The sequence below is a fragment of the Medicago truncatula genome, chromosome 4 (assembly GCF_003473485.1).
Source record: "Medicago truncatula cultivar Jemalong A17 chromosome 4, MtrunA17r5.0-ANR, whole genome shotgun sequence".
NCBI classification, from domain to species: domain Eukaryota; kingdom Viridiplantae; phylum Streptophyta; class Magnoliopsida; order Fabales; family Fabaceae; genus Medicago; species Medicago truncatula.
The window spans coordinates 11,092,488-11,115,421 of NC_053045.1; the positions used below are offsets into that span (position 1 = coordinate 11,092,488).

Consider the following 22,934-nt stretch of genomic DNA (forward strand, 5'->3'; position numbering starts at 1 on the left):
ATGTTTTTATTTTTGTTACAATGATAAAGGATAGAAAAACAAAACTGAAGGAGAAAAAAAAAATGCTAGCTACTCCCTAAGAAACAAAGTGCCAGCTGCATCGCTACTTAGAAGATTAACAAGACCAGGAGGGAGGACATCATGACGAAGAAGTTCCACATCAGAAGAAGCTTCAGGCTTTGCCATGTAGTCTGCCCAATGGTTCCCTTCTCTAAGAGTGTGAGAAATTGTTGCATTGATTTGTTGAAGCATTGGTTTTATCTCTTGGATGAGAACAACAGAGATATGGTATCTCTCAATGGGACCATTAATAAGGTTGATACAAGCAAGAGAATCAGAATAGCAAGCAAGTTCACAGCATAAAGCTCACCTAGCAGGATGTCATTTGAACCTGGAATAAAACCGGAGAAGCCCGCAAGGAATAAACCTGTGTCATTACGCAAGACCCCACCAAACTCGGTTCTAACAGGAGTACCATGATAGCTACCATCCACATTAAGAATAACATCTGTAAAATTATTATTGTTCCATCTCTTGTACCTGTCATCTCGGTTATTGTTCCATCTCTAAGAGTGTGAGAAATCTGTAAAAGATTTGGTTATACAATTATAAATGATAGAATTTTTTTCTTAAAACAATCCATTTATTATGTATTAATTTAAAGATTCCGTGTACTAATACACAATTTTTGTTTTTTGAATTTACCGTGAAATTTACTAAAACAATCCATTTATTATGTATTAATTCAACCATTGTATCTTTCTAAGAGTGGTGATACGTTGATATGGACATATGATGAAGAAAAGGCATTTATCATAACGGCACAGACAATAGAGTAGATCGAATTGGAATTACTAATACTATATTCTGGTTGCATGCCAAGGATTACGTTGAAAGTCTAGTTTCGACACGTTGAAAGTGAGTGTCTCTTCCACATATTACTTGTTTGAATTTATACTACTTCATGCATGTTTCTTACTTGTCTTAAAATCCTTGTCATTTTTTATATAGTAATACAGTAGAAACTCTATAAATTAATAATGTCGGGACCGGAGAAATTTATTAATTTAGAGAGTTATTAATTTATCGATAAATTAATAATTATTAATTTAAAGAGTTTTTAAGTAATTATACTGTACATACCAAACAAAAAGGCAAATTAGTCTATGTCTCTTAGAATTACGTTGCACCAAATCTTGGGACTCAATGTAAATTAATAAATATTGTATTCATATCCATTGAAAATATGACTTTTGACTTTTGAAGTGTATAGTAAATGTAAACAAGTGGAATGTTCAATGTATTCTTAAGCAAGTTTGGCATATATAAATTATATGAATGTGTTAAAAGTATTCAAACCATATCTCACTCACGAGATGGCTTCTCATCTAAAAGGTGTTGCAAAATCAACTATGTCAGATCAAATACGTAAGGAGTTGTGCGAGTACAAGAGAGATAATCCTGCAAGCACACAAAAAGACTTGCAGAGATGGCTTGAGGGAAAATTTCAGTTGAAAGTTAGTCAAGGAACAATATCAAACACACTTAAGCGGTTAAATGACTATCTCTCTGCTGAAATAGAAAAGGGAAGAGCGGAGATCAAAAGACACAAACCAGCAAAATATCCTGACGTGGAGAAGGTTGTTTATGAGTGGTTTTTACAGCATCAAGAACGTGTGAATATCACAGGAGAATTAATTTTGCAGAAGGCAAGAGATACAATGAAACTCTTGTACCCTCATGATGATTCAGATTTTAACTTCTCTACAGGATGACTTGGGAAATTCAAGCACCGACATGGCATAAAGTCATTTCGTCATTTTGGCGAGAGTGGGTCTGTTGATGTACAAGACATGGAGCAGAAATTGGTATCGATTCGAGAGAAAATTGATCAGTTCCCTATGAAAGATGTTTTCAATATGGATGAAACTAGGTTGTTTTATAGGCTACAAGCTGATCATTCACTAGCAACAAAACAACTTGAAGGAAGAAAACAAGATAAAGAAAGGCTGACGGTAGTTATTTGTTGCAATGAAGATGGCTCTGAAAAAATCCCTCTATGGATTATTGGGAAATATGCAAAGCCTCGTTGCTTCAAGAATGTCAACATGAATAGCTTGGATTGTCAGTATCGAGCTAACAAAAAAGCATGGATGACTAGTGTGCTTTTTGATGAATATGTTCGTTCATTTGACCAAATGATGCATGGTAGAAGAGTTCTACTTGTGGTGGATAATTGTCCAGCACATCCAAGAAATATTGAAGGGCTAAGAAACGTTGAGTTGTTCTTCTTGCCACCCAACATGACATCAAAGATTCAACCTTGCGATGTTGGGATAATAAGAGCTTTCAAGATGCATTACCGTAGAAGGTTTTACCGCAAAATATTGGAAGGTTATGAGGTGGGACAATCTGATCCAGGGAAGATAAATGTCCTTGATGCTATCAATTTGGCAATCCCAGCTTGGACGATAGATGTTCGAAAAGAAACAATAGTGAATTTCTTCCGACACTGTAAAATTCGTTCAGCTAGTGATGTTGTAGGAAATTTGGATGAATCCACTTTTGATGAAGAAACTCAAGACCTCCAGACTATGATCAATCAATGTGGCTATCGTAATAAGATGGATATCGACAATCTAATGAACTACCTAGGTGAAAATGAAGCATGTTCGGAGGTTCAGAGTTTAGAAGATATTGTGCGTACTGTAACGCTCCTATTTCTATTAAAGCAATTAAACAGGCGAATAATACATTTATTCAAGAAATAGAGATTACGTCTTATTCAAAATTCAAAAACGATAGACATGTATGTAACCCTCAACAGTTACAGCGGAATATAAATCAGAGTGATCAAATATATACATGCCATGAGCAAATAAATCATATCCAAAAGATAAATCTCAAAACCCAAACATCGGGTAGTCATCAATAAAATAATAATCCAACCGAAAATATAAACAACCTAATCTAGACCGACACGACAAGCCTAGATCAGAGCCGACACGACACCGATATCGGAGGAAGCTCCCGATATCCCAAGCAAAGACTCACCGAGACTACTCCCACAACGTCTACTCACCCATACAGGCAAGTAGGCGGTTAAAACCACTGGGGGTAAGCATTACATTATCATAATCCAGATAATAATCAAATTCAATAATATCATGTACTTGAATAATAATAGTCATGCATAAATACTTATATCACAACTTGCTAGTTCATATCCACATATATCAATCACATGAATAATTATCCAATCATAAATATTCATTCACAACATCAGTCATAGACAATCATTAGCAACATTCATTCATCTCAATTCATCACCAATCACATAATTCACATATGACTCATGCTATGATATGCACTTATGGACACATAAATGCATGCGGTACCAAATCTCAACAAGGTCGTCACCTCCGATGGACAAGTCAACATCGCATGTAAGGCTCACCTCTGCCTTACAATAATCTCGAAGTAAAAGAGTCATCCCTTTTACAGCAACAACGACTATGATGCATGGACATGTGTAAGGACTCGATAATGCGACAACAATCACCATTTCAAACTCAATATATAGGACAACACCCAATTATATTGATTATCTCCACAACATTGCATTATCAAGAAAACATGCTCATACACAATTAAATCATAGTATTCACCATCACACTTCAACATAATTATCAATAGTCAACAATGTCATGCAACATCAACTATATCATATAGTTTCACCATTTCAAGCATTCTCATATTCCAAGTAATAGGGAAAAACAACATCTCATGATAAACATCATATCCAAAATATAATCACTCCTTCATACAACTTCACTTAGTCATACAAGAATAATCACAATAACTCACAAAACAATTTGCTAAAGAAACATTTCCGACAAAAATCCAAATCATGTGGTAAACGGCCAACATTGATAATTTTCAAAGCTAGGCAACTTATTCAAGTTTGAAATCCTACAATTCAATCTTAATCAATCATATCAGTATGAGCTTATGCCACTTACGAACTATCGATTATTAGTTCAAAGGTTAGCCTAAGTTCGTATGAGAAAATCCCAAGTTTAAACATTCCACATTCCCACCCGAAAATCAATTTTGACATGATTAAGACATTGTACGAACCTTACAAGCATTGCCTAAGCCCATAAGAACTGTAGACTAAGCTTGCAACTCCTTTTGTTCACCAAGACCAAGTTCCAACAATTTCCGAAAAACCGAAACGACACAAACTCAAGTTTCAAACCATTTAGAAAATTAAAGTTTCGACAAAGCCAAATGTGTTCCAGTAGAAAAGTAGGTGAAAACAGCAAAAGAACACTTCAAAACGATCGCCTAGGACCCCTGCACGACCACCCCCAAGCACCCGGACACGGAACAACGTTCCTGTTGTCCTGTCATGGGCGCCTGGCGCTAGAGGTGCAGCGCCCAAGCGCTGACTCCCTGGAAGTGGGCGCCCAGCGCTCCACTACAGGCGCAGCGCTCCGTAAACGCGCGTTTTCGCGTGTCTCGGCCGCGGGTTTTCGCCAATTTCGATCAAAAATCGAACGTTTAAAATCCTCAATCATCAAAAGTGATCTGAGGCATAACCCGAGGCTCTAACACATCGAACTCGCTCGTTTCGGGGCATTTGTACAAGTTATGAAATTGTTTAAAATAATTTTTCTCAAAACAATAAGTTCTCAAACAACCACAATTCATCTCTTCAAATTCAACACAATTCTCAACAACATCTCAACATAAATCATACCCAAGTCATGAAATGAGATCAACATCATCAATCAACTACAATCATAACATATAATCATACCCTCCATCATAATTCAACAACAACATGTCAAATTCATCCATTTTGCACAATTTTCATAACTTTTCATTTTCACATATTCAAACATGTAATTTAACCAACAATCATACAATTATTATCAATTCATGCATACAAACATATCATCAAAGTTGGAGCACGAATTTAGCAACAATTATCCATTCATTCATTTCAACTCATTTCATCCAAATCATGAAAAATTGCAAAGAATGAACATGATTAAGATAAAGACCAACCACCTTACCTTAGATGAAGATTAGACCAAACCTAGGCTTCAATTTAGCTCCTAAGCTTTCCCAATTGGATTCTTCAAGTTCTTCTCTCCAAACCCTTATCTTCTCTTCCCACTTTCTCTCTCTAGAAATGTTTTGTGAAATGAAAATGATTTGGTTCTTCTAACACTACCCTAGTGTTATCTCTACTAATGGGCTTAACTTAGTTTCTAGTGGGCTTAACCCGTTTCTATTCAAACCAAAAATATTACTACACTCCAAACGATATTTTAATTAATAACGGTAAAATGTCACTAACGGTAAAATCTCGACTTTCTCTAGTAACTTAATGAAATAACCATTCTCACTAATTACTAAAAGCAATTCCCACTAAAAATTATAATTTTACCCATCCTCACAAAATTACCAAAATACCCTTCTAATACGAAAACCCATGAAAATGCACCCGATGACCATTAAATACACACAATCACAAATAATCACACACAAACACATAATAAAAGTAATTAAAATAAACATAGCTAAAAATCGGGCTGTTACACGTACTATCATTGAGAACAATGCAGAGGATGACGACGAAGATGATACGGTGTCTTTGGAGCCTGTTACGCGAAAGGAAGCACTTATGGCGTCGAAGACTCTTCAAAACTTTATGATACAATACAAAAATACAACACCTCAGCTATTGGATGCAATAAGAAAAGTTAGAGATGAGCTCCAAACAGACTTGAACTTTAAAGGAAAACAAACAACTATTGAATCATATTTCAACAAAGTGTAATATATTTTTTTTCAGTTTCTATGAATTATTAATTTATGATTTTCTTGGGACCGAAAATTATAAAGGGATCTCCCAAAAAATTATTATCTTATTATTTTATCGAATTATTTAATTTTTTACACTGGCCCAAGTCGGGACCGGACAAATTTATTATTTTAGAGAGTTTATTAATTTACCAAGTATTAATTTAAAGAGTTTCTACTGTAGCTTGTGTGATGAGTTAGCCCTTTAACTTGTGTGTATTGTTGAGTAATTTATATATTGACCTTTGTTGGAATTTTGGCTATAATGAATTGGATGATGATTCTCCCAAATTAGGAAAATTCATTCCCTCCGTAGGAAAGGTGAGAAAAATGAATTAGTCCTGAATTTGGGAAGATAATAATTCAGACTACATTGTTTAAGCTACTTGTACATGTTTCTTTTCTAGGTCACTAGTCTAAGGTATGTTCTTTTTGTTACGTGAACCAGTCTTCATTATCAGAGTCTTGATTCAACTTGCATTTTTATGTCACGGCGATGAACACAAGTATTGATGTTGCTGCATTTGGTTTTGGCTAAACTGCAGTTTTGACCCTCTAACTTTCACAATGGTGCGATTTTGACCTCCTATTAAGAAAAATGAAAATTTAAACCCCTATGTTTTAGCCCCTTTGCAAAAGAGACCATTTGATCAATTTTGACCGGGTCAACGCGGAGGTGTCATGCCACATGTGTATTTCCCCATTTTTTTTTATTCAAAAAGCCACTTGTGTAATACTTGAATAAAAAAAAAATACCTAAAATACCCTTAATGATAAATTAAAAAAAAAAAATCCCGGTCAAGTATTACACAAGTGGCTTTTTGAATAAAAAAAATGGGGAAATACACATGTGGCATGACACCTCCGCGTTGACCCGGTCAAAATTGATCAAATGGTCTCTTTTGCAAAGGGGCTAAAACATAGGGGTTTAAATTTTCATTTTTTTTAATAGGGGGCCAAAATCGCACCATTGTGAAAGTTAGGGGGTCAAAACTGCAGTTTAGCCTTTGGTTTTTAACTGCTATTGAATTCATATCAGTACTTTACAATTCCAGTGTTCATACATTGCCACACACTGTTTGTAGGATCCCACAAGATTCTGTCATTCTTTATGTTTTGAAATAATGACAGAATCGGAAAGACTGTCATAGATTATTAACAACCAAAACTGCTTGTGTATTGTTAATGTGTGTATCTTATAATTTATGATTTGTTTTCAGGTGGAAGACAAGAATACCTGATCGGGGTCCAACGTTCTTCAAAGTCTTGCTCATTTTCGTGGAATTGATGAAGAAATAGTTGAACCGTCTGCATAGTTAATTCCAATTTCATGTTAAGAACCCGAGAAACTTTTATTTTTTTCATCTGTTTATGTTTATATTTTACTGAATCACTTCATGTGGAATTCTTCTTATATTAGTTTATGCAATAATGAAATTTGGTTTATGAATTATTTCATATATATAATTAAGAATTTAATTTAGTTCTGTGATAAAAAAATTAATCAAATAACCAAAAATAATTGAAAAATAAAACTGAAATTTCCCGTTAGCGGCCAAGAATAACTTGTTTTCTTGAATTTAAAAGATTGTATTACACCATGAGAAGAATGACGACAACACTGAGTTAGCTTGTCCTTCAAGTAACTCATTATTAGCCTAACTTAGACCAGTTTGCTTTGATCTATTGTACTGACATAAACAGTCTATCAAATCCTCTTGTATACACTCATTTGTGCCGCCGTCCTGCTTGGTCGGGCTTGTGTAAAATTTTTTTTTTTTTTTATCATCCAAAAATGTTAAACTATTTAATTAATTCAATCATTATGCGAAAGCGCTTTCTTAATGAATAAGTTTCATTTACGTCTGATCCATCAAACTATCCAAATATTTCAGGTCTTATCCGCTCGTGTGCTCCCACTTAAGCTCCAATCTTATCTGATCCGTTTTTTACTTGAGCTGATACGCATATTAGTTAATTTCTAAGTTTCTCCACAGATTTTGATTTTGTTTTAACTTACCAATTTTTCTTTTACTCAAGAATCCATCAACCACAATTCAGTACGATCCTTACTTTCAATTGAACATATGGTGGTGAAGATGATATTGCTTTAGTTATAGGTTTGTGTTTTGATGATGTCTAAATAGCTAGATTTATTTAGCTAGGTTTATTTGATGATGTTAGTTTATGTTGATTAGCTTTAGCTTAGAAACTTGTTAAAGCACCTAGCTAACCATGTCTCATTGTGTCATTTGATTCCTTGATGTCTTGTGTGTTTTCATGTATAGGAAAATCCTTCCGTGAATTGCTTGATTCGATTCATGATTCATTGATTCATATCAAGCATTCCTTCTGTCCATTTTCCTTGTGTCACTCCCTTGAATCAAGTCAAATTTTCTTGAATAGTATCACAATGAATCTATTCACAGGTTTCCTAAATAGTATCACAGTGAATGGATTCACAGTTTTCTTGAATCGATTCCACATGTGAATCAATTCACAAAAACTGTGAATCGATTCAAATGTTAACAGCATCAATTTTTCACTTCTTCCCTGCCTGAATCGATTCAAATGTCAATGAGTCGTATCATAAAAATTTCTGACTTTGATTGAATCAATTCATAAGAGTTTGAATCGTATCAATCTTCATCTAGGGATATTTGAATCAATTCAAATAATGTCTGATGTGTATCAATCTTCATTGTTCATCTGGCCTGTCATTTAGCTGTCTGAATCGATTCACACATTAAGTGAACCGATTCACTCTGTTGTTTTTGGCCGAAATTTTTTTCTTGCCGCCCTTTTCTATATATACACACTTCCTCATAACACCCAAATTATTGAATCATTTGCAACTATTTTCTTTAGGTCTCAAAAACTCATTGTTCATAAATTCTTCAAGATTAAATACTTTTTCTTAGAATATTTTTGTACATTGAGTCATGTTGATTTGCTAGGGTGCTAGTAAGGATTGTAAGTTTGTTCTCTCAAGAAGATTGATTGGACTTAATCAAGGCTTCAAAGTGAAGTGAATAATATCATTCCACCTCCAAAGGTCTTGGGGGTCTTTCTAACCGTTCTTGAAGTCGAAAGGGATTCGTTTACCGGACGTAGCATTGAAGGCTTGAGTGAAGAGTTCGAAGGGGTGCACGGGTAATCAAGGATTCAAAGATTCAAGGAGCACCAGATTCGAGGGTTACTTGGAGTTTGGTGGAGTGTTTGCATAGGGGTTGAAGAATTAGGTTTAATTTCAAGAAACTCTTGTAAACACATTGTAATCAACATTTGTTACTTAGTGGATGACCTTGGTGAAGGTGTACTTCATCAAGAAGAGTAGACGTAGCTCTAGCGAGGACGAGAAAGAGCAAACAACTATAAAAATATCGGTGTTATATCTCTTCCCTATCCTCTTTACTTTTTACCATTGCATGTGATCAATTGAATAATTGCTAGTGTTGATCTTAGTTGTTTTTCATTGAAAAATAATCGAATTCATTGAATTAGGTTTCAAATCATTTGCTTAGATCAAATGATTTCACAATCTATTCTATTCTTTAATATTCACATGAATTGTGTTTTGATCTGATAGCTTAGTAATATTGTTCATATAGGTTTGGTTTGAAATTGTCTAAAAGTTGTGTATATTGCTCAAGGTTAATTAAAGTTTGATTGTATAATAGGATTTGTATCGTGAATCTCTCAATTCTAAGATTAAATCTTATTGCACATATATTTGTCTTTTTGGTACATTGTTGTGATTGTTCGAGCACGATTCCAATAGTCGATTACGTTAAAATTGGTTTTTATCACCCCCAGCTTGGAATTTAATTAGCCATATAGACCAACAGGTGGGTCATTGGTTCGTGCAATGGGTTTCTCTACTTGTTTGATCGGAATTATGAGTTCACAAAGGATCGCTCTTCTTCTCGACGGATCTATTTATGGAACCCGACCACTTGGACAAAATCTGAATTTGTTTTAGCCTCTTCGCATCATGATTATGAGTTCTCTTTTTGATATTATATATAACTTGAATGAAACTTATAAGGTGGTAGTGTATCATATAGAGGAGGAGGAGGATGACGATCATGGTAATGCAATTAGCGAGATGAAAGTTTTCAGTTTGAGCGATAATTATTTGATAAATATTCAATGCTTCCTTGTTGTGGTTCCTATAAACTGGTTATTTTTAAGCACAAACAGTGGTAGTGTGTATTTGAGTGGTACTATTAACTCGTTGGCCTGTCGCGATTACTGTTATAAAGGTTTTATTGTTGAGCAATATGTGATTCTTTCAGTCGATCTTTCCACTGAGACATACACTCAACTGTTGTTGCCTCAGGGTTTTGTTGATCTGCCACATTATCGCCCAAAACACTTGTGGTCTTGATGGATTGTCTTTCTTTTTGTCATGATTTCCAAAATACCCATTTTGTAATCTGGAAAATGAAAGATTTTCGAGATCATGAGTCTTGGATTCAATTATATAAAATTGGTTATAAGAATTTATTTTCAACAACGGAGTTTAATCGTTTAGAACATATGTTGCCAGCTGAGAACGGTGATACACTGATATTGACAAATGAAAGGGCACTTATATATAACCACAAAGACAATAGAGTAGAGCAAATTGGACTTTCTACTAATATATATATATATCTTTCAACGAATATTTGGCTGATCATGTCGATGATCAAATGTATCCAGTCAACCAATAAATGGAATAATCTACTAATGCAGTTGAGCCATCACTAACTGAGTCGGAGAAAGTTATATTAAAATTTAAAAGGAATGATGGTCCTAGTAACATAGGAGAAGAACTTTTTCCTTTCTTGGAGGAATCTAATATAGTTCATCAAGAAAGGTCATCATGTGTTTAAAATCCTGCAACAATATAAGGTGATAAAAATGGTGTTGAATTGGTTTCTCAAAAGCACATAAACTTAGGCTTTGAGTTCAGGTGCAAATGTTTTTGATAAACAATATTGCCATGATTCGCTTTTCCAATGTGTAGGAAATGATCAATTGCATTATAGTGACTGTGTACCTCAATTGATGTCTGATCTTATCCAGGTTATAGAGAATATTGTCAAACAACAGTCATCGTCAATCTATGTTTTCTCGTCGGTGCCATCTATGCCACTGAAACCACTGGATCGACGTGTTGCTATAGGTATCGACCAACCATCTGATTATGTTACTTTACAAAAATTCACACCACTCACGGATTGGTCATCTAGTACCATGATTAAAGTCGAGGCTAAAATGATGGATCTAGAAAGTACTCAGCATGCTTCTACATTTCTTCAATGGGATAAGGGCAACTGCTATATTTTTTAAACCAAACTATCTTTGCATTTCACTCAGTGGAATTCAAAAGGGTGGTCTCTTGTTCATTGGAGGAGTCGACATGCATGGGAAGCTATTTATCAGGATCAGAACTTGAGGTCGAGTTCTTCAGAAGTAGAGAAGACTGATGTATGAGGGTTTCCTTAGTATTTTTATTTCAACCAAATTTCAGTAATTTCTGTTTTATTTTTTGTTTTGGATTTTCGGCCCTTCCTTAGTATTTAAACATTTCAAAGTAACAGTGAGACAGTTTTTATTCATTCAATAATATTTTAGAGAGTTTTCTCAATTTCTGGTGAATTCCGGAACTCTATTTTCACAGGTTTGTCACTTGCAAACTTGTTTCTTTTCCATCTAGGTTTGGTGCTTGTTATCCTTCACTTCCGACTATGCCATACCCCCTTGTTTGTGTACCATTATGCAGTGTTGGGGTGTTTCAGATTTTATTATCCAAATTGTGATGTGTTTTTTCGGATTATATAATATAAAATGTCCCTAAATGGAAACAAATTGCGTTTTTTTCTTTTCTTTCTAAGAAGCGGAATTCATATTCTTGTTTTTACAATCATCCTAATATATGATTATACACTTAAGACCTGATTCAAAGATGTTGATTACAATATGCAGATGCATATAAAAGAACATATTCGGCAGTTTGTTTTACTGGAAAAAACATTTGTTCCACCTTCAAAAAAGTTAAACACAAAAGGTGCACCAAAGAAGGTAGATGTTTCGTGCGGTCAACTAAGCGATCACCTTCTCTCTCGGAGCATGTTGATGCTCATGATCCAGATCAAGAGGTTTCACAATCGTAGTCATCATGCTCAAGAAGGAAAAGTGCTTGTGATAGTAATAAGTTTCCTAACCCTCCTCCGATTCAAGTTGATTTCCCACACAAGAACAAAATATCGTCGTTCATGTATCAATTTATCGAAAAGGTTATGGATGTCAAAGATGATGGTCATTGTGGATTTTGCGTTGTTGCGGGCCTACATAATAAGTTTGTTGATGATCATCATATTATCCATCTTGAACTTACAATGGTTAATAACTCAACAGTGCGGCGCGTAATGAGATAACTGGAGATTTTTTGTATAAACTGTTGAGTTGTCGTCTATAAAAAAAAATGAATTGATTTGTATTAAAAAAAATATTGATGAAGCCGGCATCAGCATGTTGATTATGTTTGCTTTTCTAATAAAAATAAAGTTTATTAAATTGATCCTTGGATATGATAAATTAATTTACGATCTAAATTGATAGATTAATTTGCTTGACAAACTTTAAAAGGTGGTTTTATTTGACAAGAAAAAAAGTTTATTTAATTGACAAACTTTAATTTCGAGATCTTTTATGTAAAATGGGGGATTCCTAATACAACAAAAAATATATATCTTCTAGGTTTTGTAAAAAAATTATAAAAACAATAATTGAATTTCAAATCATTTCCTTTATAATTTGCAATGATAGAGCTCTTTTTTTTTTTTTTTAAATCCCCCAAACCAAAACTAGATAAAAATTTTCGTGGAAACAATTTCAACCGTAGTTTTCTAGTGAGAGAAACTCCAACTTCTTTCTAAACTTTCTTACTCCTTCGTTCATCGAGGAGGTGTGGTTTTAGGTCAATTTTTGACCTAGAATCACCCTATACATCTTTTTTCCCATTTTCTTTTAATCTAAATAAGTGGTTTTCACAATCAAGTTTTTCCTTTTGTGATTTTTGTTTCGTCGTGTAAGTGCGGCGATGTGTTGTTCGTCGTCTTGTGTGACGTTTGATTTTGCGTCTTGTCGCAGTGTTCGTTTAGTTCCTATTGAAAGATCGGCATCAGTCAATTACAAATTCAACCAATGATTTGGGCGTCAACTTTGCAGATCCGTAAGCATGGGTATTTCGGTGAGTTAGGTTTTATCATATTATTTGTAGGCATTTTGCTGTCGTATGCTATTAACTTGGGTGCTTTGAGTTTGTTCGCAGATTCATCCTTTAACGTTTTTAGCGATATTTGTATTTGATATACTCTATCAATTTGAATGAATGAATATCGTTTTAATTTTGTCAAAAAAAAAATCGTGGGAAAGTTCAAGAATATTGAGCATCTTCCAAGAGGGAGATAAAAAACATGAATTGAGTGAAATTTTTATGAGACTTCTAGAGTTAGTCCAAATGTAGTTTAAGTCTGTAACTTGATTATTTTCTCTAAAAATATGATTAACTTAGACAATTCTAAAACAAACAAAAAAAAAAGTTTTCTTTCTGTTCAAATTGAACACTTATTCTGTTGCTTTTGAATTTGATCATTCACTAAACAATCTTAAATCAGATTTCACATATACTTTTACTAAACTATTAATTAGTCACACATTTTCTCAAATATCAATAAAAGGATTTGCAAATTTAGGAAGTTGTGTTTAGTGCAAATTATCCTAGTTGCAAATAAAATCCAAAAACAATAAATTCCTAGTTGCAACTTGTACGTTGCTTTCTTTCATATGAGGGATGGTATTTCAATAATTTTGTTAACGTCCAAAAAGAACGAATTAAGAGCTCTTTTTATACCACACAATTTCCAAAAATAAAAAAATCAGATGCACAATTTTAAGTGCACAAAAAACATTGTTTTTTGTCATGCTTGCCATTGTAAACGATTTTTAATATGTCTTCGTGAGCTTAGCTCAATTGGTATGGACAATGCATAAAATATGCAAAGTCCGGGGTTCGAATCATGGTCACCACAAAAAAAAAAAGATTTTTAATAGTTAATCCTCAATTATACTACCTCTGTTCCTAAATATAAGACCCTTTTGAAAAAAAAATGTCTCTTTTTATAAGATCTATTTGGTTTTTCCAAATACATTAATTAGTTCTTTACCAACATACCCCTATTTATTTTATATCCTTTTCTTCAATCAACATTAAATACTATGTTAAAAACATACACTAGTCTTCTCTCTTAAAGGATAAAATTGTAAAAATAATAGTAATTATAAACAAATTTATTATCACTTTCAATTTTCTTAATTCCCATTATTTTTTCAAAATGACATATAATTAAGGAGAGAGGTAATATTAAGGTTTTCTCTCAATTCAAATCATTTATTCCATCACATTTGAATTTGATCGTTGGTTAAAACAATCTTAAATCAGATTTCCCATGAAGTATTTGTTAATCAAACTATAAATTAGTCAAACATTTCCTCAAATACCAAGAAAACTTTAGCAAATTTAGGAATTTGTGTTTTAGTGCAAATTATCCTAGTTGCAAATTAAGTCCAAAGACAATAAATTTCTAGTTGCAACTTGTATGCTGCTTTCTTCTTTACGGGGAATGGTATTTCAATGATTTTATAAGAGGAATGTTATTTAAACAATTATTTTATAGAATAATTTGTGGGACAATTAAAATATACAAAAAAATATAGGTTTTGACACAAAAGCTAAAGAGAGAGAGATTTATCATAAAAATTGTCACAGAATGAGAACCAATTAATTGCTCTTTTTGTCCCACACAATTTCCCAAAAAAAGTTGATCTAATGCAAAAAAAAACATCTTTTATTTTTCATCTTCAAAACAGTGCATCCGAAGAAAATCATGATTTCTGCTCTTTCGAAATGATGCATTCAAACGGATTTTTTTTTTTCTTTTATGGAAGAAACTTAAGGGGAACTTATGAAAGTCAAGGCATATCTTAAAAGCTCGATGCTAACATAGGTGTTCATAGATCACCCATATCAAAGAGGTTCTCATGCTGTCTCCGAGAGGTATATCCATAATCTTGCAAACAAGTCATTGCTTATCAACCGAGACAACTTTCATTAGACACATCAAAACGGATTTGTTTTTATAAGAAAAAAATGGGTGGGAATATAATAGCAAAACTCTCAACCAATTATTGCATGACACATAGTACCATAGCTCACTCAATATTTTCATCTACCATTAAATATCCTTCAAATCAAAGAGGAAAGTTACAAAACCTTATGTCTAGTGTCTCCTCTTTCCACACAACAAACAAACATACTCATAGTTCAAAACAAAACAACAAACGTAGTACCATGTTTCAGATTCCCAACAACCGACCCATTATCACCATGTTTCTGTTTCTGATCTTCATCATAAACATCATCACAGTAACATCATCATCATCAGATCTTCGACCTGGGTTTTACTCAAAAACATGTCCAAAAGCTGAAACCATTGTCAGAGATGTTATGAGAAAAGCTCTTATAAGAGAACCAAGAAGTGTTGCCTCTGTTATGAGACTTCAGTTTCATGATTGCTTTGTTAATGTATGTTCTCTCTCTCTCTATTCTTTCTTACCATCAAAATTCTATCTTTTCAATCAGTTATCTTTTTTAAGTTACAATCTTTTCAATTACTATAAAATTTACGTTTTTCTTTTTGGTGTTTAATCTTATTAGAATATCTACTTCGATTTTTTTTTTGACAAGGAATATCTACTTTCATGTTGCTTCAAATTACAAAATTGAATGTTTTTAGTAAGATTGAAAGCATGTAGTTTTGTAATTTGTAGATATGAGAAGTTGGTACAAGACTAAAAACAAAATTCAAGATTATAGAACTTATTTTTATTATAATTCTCTGATCTTCAGAGGGAAGGGTTTGGTAATCTATGAAGCACGGACAATCCTCGGATTAGGCGTGTGTCGGGTCCGACACTGACACATATAATTACACTAAATTATGTGATTTTCTCAAGTTTTAGATGTGTCGGTGTGTCAGTGTCAGTGTGTGTCTGGTGTCCGTATCTGTATCCATGCTTCATAGCGAGTAATCCAAACTTTGACCGAGCATTTTTCCAAAGATTTTTTTAGTTAGAATTCGAATTTGGATATTTCGAAACAATTTGTCTTTAACTAAGAGTTTAAAATTCATTAATCATTTGAGCTCAATTGTTTACTTGGATAATTAGAGAACTAAAAAATATATTTAATTATTTTTCTATTAAAAAACTTATTTTTCTTTGGTTGAATGAGTTGTTGAATTTGTGAAGGGGTGTGATGGTTCTGTGTTGCTTGATGATACACCAACTATGCTTGGAGAAAAATTGGCTCTTTCAAATATAAATTCACTTAGATCATTTGAAGTTGTTGATGAGGTTAAGGAGGCATTAGAGAAAGCTTGCCCTGGAGTTGTTTCTTGTGCTGATATTATTATTATGGCTTCTAGAGATGCTGTAGCACTGGTTTGTATTTATCTCTCTATCTTTCAAAATTAAAAATTAAAAATTTATGATTTATGAATATGACTCTTCTAAAGTGATACTTTAGTGAATAACTTCACAGATATCTCAACAGCTAATAAGAATATCAATAGTTAGTATTTTAATTTGTTATGTACATATACACGTTGAGATTACTTATTTTTGAATAAAATTATTATTTAATTTATGCCGTTTTCTAAGGGTGAAATGTTATGTATATTTGCATTCAAAATTTGTTGATTTTTTTTGGCTGAGTCAGTAGTAAGAACATAGGAAGATGCATGCCCTGTAGTGATATCTGTCTTTGTTCATGTCATGAACTTACACACATCAAATATATTTATCTTATGGCTGAATTTTTTCCTTTCCAAATTCTGTTGTAAACTAGATGTGTTATTGAGACTGCATATGCAAATGTACAATTTTTGTTTACTTTTATTGCAGACAGGAGGACCAGATTGGGAGGTGAGGTTAGGAAGATTGGACAGCTTAACAGCAAGTCAAGAAGACTCAGACAATATCATGCCAAGTCCAAGAGCCAATGCAAGCACTCTCATTGATCTCTTCCAAAGATTCAACCTCACTGTCAAAGACCTTGTAGCACTCTCAGGATCTCACTCTATCGGCCAAGGTCGATGTTTTTCGATCATGTTTCGGCTATACAATCAATCAGGTAGTGGAAAACCCGACCCTGCACTTGATCCTGCTTTTAGACTAGAGCTTGACAAGCTATGCCCACTAGATGTTGACCAAAATAAGACAGGGAACCTTGACTCAACTCCCGTGATTTTCGATAACCAATATTTCAAGGACTTGGTTGGTGGAAGAGGATTTCTCAACTCTGATCAAACACTTTTCACTTACCCTCAAACAAAAGGGTTAGTGAGGTTCTATAGTAGAGATCAAAGTGAGTTTTTCAAAGCATTTGTTAAAGGGATGTTGAAAATGGGTGATTTGCAGTCCGGTCGACCTGGAGAGGTTAGGAGGAATTGCAGAGTTGTGAATGATCGCTTCGCTTATGTTCTGTTTCAACACAAGATGCAGAAAAATGTTAAATCAATCTGAATTACATGTTTGTACTCCAAGGCTCGTGGATTAATAAGGCGCTATACTACCTTTCAATCTTATGAGACGAATTTACGATAAAGTAAACTGTAATGCACCATGGCTAGTTTTCGTATATGAAGCATCTCATCCCAATTCACAGGATATGCAAGTCTACCAAAAGCATTTTTAGTTGTCATGTTTCAAAATAGCTTTCTTTTAGTATTCAAAATTTCAAATATATGAATTGTTGAATTGTTTCTATTCAGCTCTAAAAAAATTGTTGAATGCATTGGATCATACCCAGTAGCATTAATTTCAAGAATGTACATAGAGTGTGATTTGGAGGAAGAAGCAGTTTGTACGTTGTAGTGTCTCAACATTTGGAATAGACTTGAGTTACACTCGGTCAATATTACAGAAAATCCACTGTAATGGAGAGAACAATTTTTTTAGAGCTGCTTCAGAATAACCTTGTGTTCAAATGTTGAGAGTATAACCTTGTGTTCAAATGTTCTTTGCAAAAGAAATGGTATTTGGGGAGAAATTTGTTTTATACATCTGGAATAAAAATGTGAGTTTTATGGAGTCGAAAAGTACACTTTTGAACAAATTATGTCATCCAAAAGCATATACTCCAGAACCATGTGTTATGTTTTAGAAATGTGGTGGATTTCAGAGGTAGCCTCCAATATTTAGGTCACCAAGCTTCTTGCTATTACACTATTCCTTTGTCTTCCTGAGTTCAAAATAGATGATAGCTAATTTACAGACGAAAATAAACGAAAACGTGAAAAGACTGGGCAATTTTAAGAGATGATAGCTTTTCTGGTTTAACATTTGAGTAGGGTCAAACAAGATTTCAGCCCCAGCTAATGTATTGTTGTACTGAAAATTGTATTGGGATTAGTCTTTCCCATTTGCTTTCATTGAAAGCAAAACTAACCAATTTCAATTTCATGGCTAAAAGTCACATTTATATTTAATGTAATCAGAGGACAGTATCTCCTAATGTTGCTGCAAAAGACCATCAATAAAGCAAAATGCAAATAATGGAAGGTTATGTTGATATTATTGAGTAAACAAACTCAAGCTTCTGAAAATCAATGACAAAAAGTAACCAACTATAAACTCTGTTTATAGAATTTTGTATATTGTTGGGAGGGATATAAAGAAAATGAAAAGAAAGAAATATGTTCTCTCTGTCAGTTTGGTTGAACTAAAAAACAGTAGGAAGAAAGAAAAATGAAAGATTATGTGATTTTCTTGCAACCTTGGTAAAATAAGTAAAATGAACTCCTACGCTAGATTATAGAGATAGATGGATTGGTACAATAAGAGTAAAATTGCATCTAAATTTGTATTTTCACTCCTATTGGTGTGAGAAAATTTTGACATAGCCACAACTCCCCTCCCTCCCCCCACATTAACTTTTTTCCTTCCTCCCCGATGGAAAAATTTTCTAGGGACTAAAAAGTGTGATTTTATTTTGTAGGGACTAAAAACAACTGCGAATATTTATAGGGACTAAAAACTTAATTAACCCTAAAAACAATATGCACTCCAGCTTAATGTGACACTATTCTTGATTATAAAGATAAAAAGTAACTAACAAATGTGCTCCTCCTCAAGAGAAACTCAATGAAAGCTGAATTGTCTACACTCATTGTTGATGTTTGGTTTTTTGGTATGGTCATGATTATAATGCCGGGGCATATGATTCATAAAATGAAAAAGTGCTAAATTCCAAAGGTTTAAAATTTTGAATGTATCCTAAATATTACAAAACAATAAAAATAGCAAAAAAGGTTAATAATATTTTCAACAAGAGCATGACACCGTTGACAATAACTTTTAAAGTCAGAAGATTACAACATAGCAGAAACAAAATGATGACCAATGCATCGTCATCGTCATCGTCATCTTATTTCAAGGATAGGAGCAGTCATCAATATCTAATTATCTATATCTTCTACATCAACAAATAAAAGGTTAGGACAATGAGGCTGGGGAAGAGACAAATAGTACCATTTTTTCATACAGTTAGAAGTTAAGAACAGAAATTACAAAGCAACAATAAGTCAAATTAATCAACAGAAGAAACCATGGTTAAATATTGAAACCTGACGATTGCTCATTCTGGGTTGTATTAAAATTTAACTATAATGTTTCTTTCTTGGTGATCATTTTGTGCAGTCCAGTGTGTTCCACAAAATAGCCCAAATCAATATATCATTATTTTATGAATGAATGAAAAATGCTAGTAACACTCACATGGAAACTCTCTTTTCAAGACTCACTCTATTATTGGGTGAAATTTATGTAGATCCTACCATTTTATGTGGAACCAATTCCCAAAATGATGGGACCTAGATGAATTTTAACCAATAATAGAGAGTTTACCAGCATAAATGTAATCAATAGTCAATAGCCCAGATCATTACCAGCAGTTGCAGAATCATTCAAGTTTCAAGCACTTGTCTGCCTGAAACTTCCTTGTGCACCGGTCCATCTTTGATTCTTCCCCTCCTTGTAAGATGTATCACCACATTTACCAATTACTTTCTTTTCTTTGCCTTGATTGAAACCTCTTGAACTGTCCATTAGTTTTCCCTTTTCTTGATCATATATATCCAACATCACCAACAGCTCATCCCTCTCTCTAGAACCAAGCTTCCATGTTTTTTTATTATTGCGCAGCCAATATTTTTCAAGCCTCAAATGTAAGTCAATTGCTGTTATAATAACTAACAGCAATCTTAAAATGACAAATGATTGATAAAATCCAGCAAGGAGAAGGGAGGCAACCCCATCCAACCCAAATTTAGGGATTATAGAAGGCTTAAGATAAATAACAAAACGGAAAGAAAAAAAATAATGGAAAGAGTGAAGTAAATGGTTGCAACGTCACCTTTCAAATTTATTCCACAAATAACAAAGTACATGAATCAAAATGTGAAGTGCACAATCTTTTAATCTTATACTAAAATATGAGTTTCATCCAAGGCATAGATTAACACCTCAGAATCATTGTTGATACAGCAGTATTGTAAATTTGTAACCTTTACTAACTAGAAATAGTACATGTTGGAAAAATCATAAGTGTCAAATGACAATAACAAACTCATATCCATTGATGATACAATCTCGCTGGGTAGCTTTGTACATCACCTCTCCTATCCAAGAATGAATAACATAACATGGAGATATAATAAAAATTAAAATCTCCACAATATAAGAGCACCTGATTAAATCAATGATTCAACAATCAAAGAATGTTACAAGGGTACCTCAATCAAAAATCCTCTCCCCAGTAGAAAACAACAAGAATACCAGGGAACTAAAAACGCATAAAAGTCCCGGAATGAAAAACACCAGCCTCCAACTTTCCGGAGTCGAAAGATCCGAATCAGACGCCTTGGCAGCCTCAAGTAATTTCCCAGTAAGATCAACACCAACAATACCAGCCAAAGTACCAGCGGTATTCGAAACCCCCATCACAATTCCAGCATACCTCGGAGCAACATCCATATGATTCACTGCAAACCCAGCTCTACCAAGCGCCAAAAACCCTAGCGCCACCGAAGAACAAAACACAGCCCCACCTGAAGTTCTAAAACTCGGTATCACAATCAACGCAAACGAAGCAACTAAAAACCCAATCGTATTCAAAAACTTCCTTGTCCTAGTCACCGACATAACCCTTCTCGTAATCAAATAATCCGCAACAACACCACCAATATTCGAAAACACAAACATATTAAGATAAGGCAACATCTTCGACGAACCCATTTCATGAAGACTTAACTTAAGCCCTAATTCAAAATACGTCGGTAACCAATTCATCAACACATACAAAGCATAATGAAAAGTAAAATTATTAACCACAATAGCCCAAACAGGCAAACTAGTCAAAATCTTCACCCAAGGAATTCCAACCCCACTTTTCTTCCCTTCACCCCCATTTTTCTCAACCCCAACCTTAAGATCCGAAACCCGTCTATCAATCTTCTTATTAACTGGCAATAACGATTCACCGGCACCCGAAGCCGAACTCTTAGGATCAGAACTATACCTAAACCAAATAAAACACCAAACAAACCCTAAAAAACTCTCAGCAACAAAAACAGATTGAGGACCTTTAAACTTAACCAAACTAGGTAGAAACAACATTCCAAAAGCTGCACCAAGATACATACCGCTAGTAGTCAAAGAAACAGACCTAGATCTTTCATGGGGTGGGACCCATTGAGCTAAAACAGTATGAATTGAAGGAAAAATGAAACCTTGAGCAACCCCAACAAGTAAACGAGCAGTGACAAGAATTAGGGTTTTGTTTGGATCTAATGGAAGAAGTGCACATGTGAGGGACCATAAGAGGAATGAAAAGAGGAGAATTTTACGACCACCGATTTTCTGGGCGAAATAACCGCCGGGAACTTGGGAACAAGCGTAACCGTAGTAGAATGTGGAGAGAATTGTACCTTTTGTTGATTGATTGATTCCGGCAGCGTCGGCGGCGACGGTGTATGCGATGGAAAAACCGACGCGTTCTATGTAACAGACTGATGTGCAGATGAAGGTTAGGAGGACTATAAGGTAACGAACTGGAAAATTCTGCATTTTTTTTGGGGATCAATTTTCAATGGTTTTTGAAAATTGAAAATTGTGGAGAATTATTGGGAACATGGGTGTGATTTTTGTGGTGAAATTTGGGGGAAATTAGGGTTTTTGTGATGTGATTGATGGGTTTGATTTGGGGTTTAGGTCAACTGTGACAGTGTAAAACTCAACGGTGTTGTTGCAGAGATGGAATCAGAAAGAAGGTGCAAAGTGGAAACTCTGAATTCGTGGGAGGTGTTAAAAACGGCACCGTTTTGTGATAATAAGACAGGAAGGACTAAAATAATTATAAGATGATAATAAAAGACAAATCTAAATCTCACATGCTAAATAATTTACCTAATAATTTGATAGATCTGGACATTTTGCATTTATTTTATTTTTCTTTATGATAAAGAAAATAAGGATCTTATTAACAGGTGTCCTGAGTATTTTTTAAGCATTTTAAATTAAATAATTAGTATTATTTAAAAATCTCAAAGTTTTCAATTTACAATATATTTTATTACACAAACTTTAATAAAAAGTTTAACCAGTGTCCAGGACAGTAGTTAACCTTTTCTAAAAAATAATATTGAATGAGTTAGTTTCGATCTTCGGATTCATTTATGTTAGAGTTAGATTTCAAGGTTTGAAAAGACCAAATATTTTTTTTGTTTGTAAGTTTGACAAAAATATCTGATTAGTTTTTAAGTGTTTTAAGTTTTAAATAATACATTTAAGTTGTAAATATATCCGTTGTCTCAATTTTAATTTCATTGATATAGTTAAGAGTAGTGAATATATTGAAAAATCATCTAAATTTATCTCGTCTCAAT

General features: G+C 33.8%; 2 protein-coding genes and 1 pseudogene across 2 annotated transcripts; 2 read left to right on the forward strand and 1 right to left on the reverse strand.

Moving 5' to 3' along the window:
* Positions 1–1,376: 1,376 nt before the first annotated feature.
* On the forward strand, positions 1,377–11,217 carry LOC11434692 (CENP-B homolog protein 2-like; annotated as a pseudogene).
* Positions 11,218–15,064: 3,847 nt separating this feature from the next.
* Positions 15,065–17,948, forward strand: LOC11431785 (peroxidase 17). Its single transcript, XM_003605348.4, has 3 exons — positions 15,065–15,514; positions 16,240–16,431; positions 16,894–17,948. Exons 1-3 carry the CDS (start codon positions 15,080–15,082, stop codon positions 17,512–17,514), a joined length of 1,248 nt encoding a protein of 415 aa, XP_003605396.1. The 5' UTR covers positions 15,065–15,079; the 3' UTR covers positions 17,515–17,948.
* A 2,432-nt stretch (positions 17,949–20,380) lies between these two features.
* Positions 20,381–22,392, reverse strand: LOC11431786 (probable anion transporter 5). The gene has a single exon (XM_003605349.4). The coding sequence runs from the start codon at positions 22,114–22,116 to the stop codon at positions 20,785–20,787; it is 1,332 nt and encodes a 443-aa protein (XP_003605397.2). The 5' UTR covers positions 22,117–22,392; the 3' UTR covers positions 20,381–20,784.
* Positions 22,393–22,934: the final 542 nt, after the last annotated feature.

Coding starts and splice junctions, on each gene's coding strand:
- LOC11431785 (XM_003605348.4), top strand. CDS start 15,080: ATGGGTGGGAATATAATAGCAAAACTCTCAACCAATTATTGCATGACA. Junction 15,515..16,239: donor TTCATGATTGCTTTGTTAAT/GTATGTTCTCTC, acceptor GAATTTGTGAAG/GGGTGTGATGGTTCTGTGTT. Junction 16,432..16,893: donor CTAGAGATGCTGTAGCACTG/GTTTGTATTTAT, acceptor CTTTTATTGCAG/ACAGGAGGACCAGATTGGGA.
- LOC11431786 (XM_003605349.4), bottom strand. CDS start 22,116: ATGCAGAATTTTCCAGTTCGTTACCTTATAGTCCTCCTAACCTTCATC.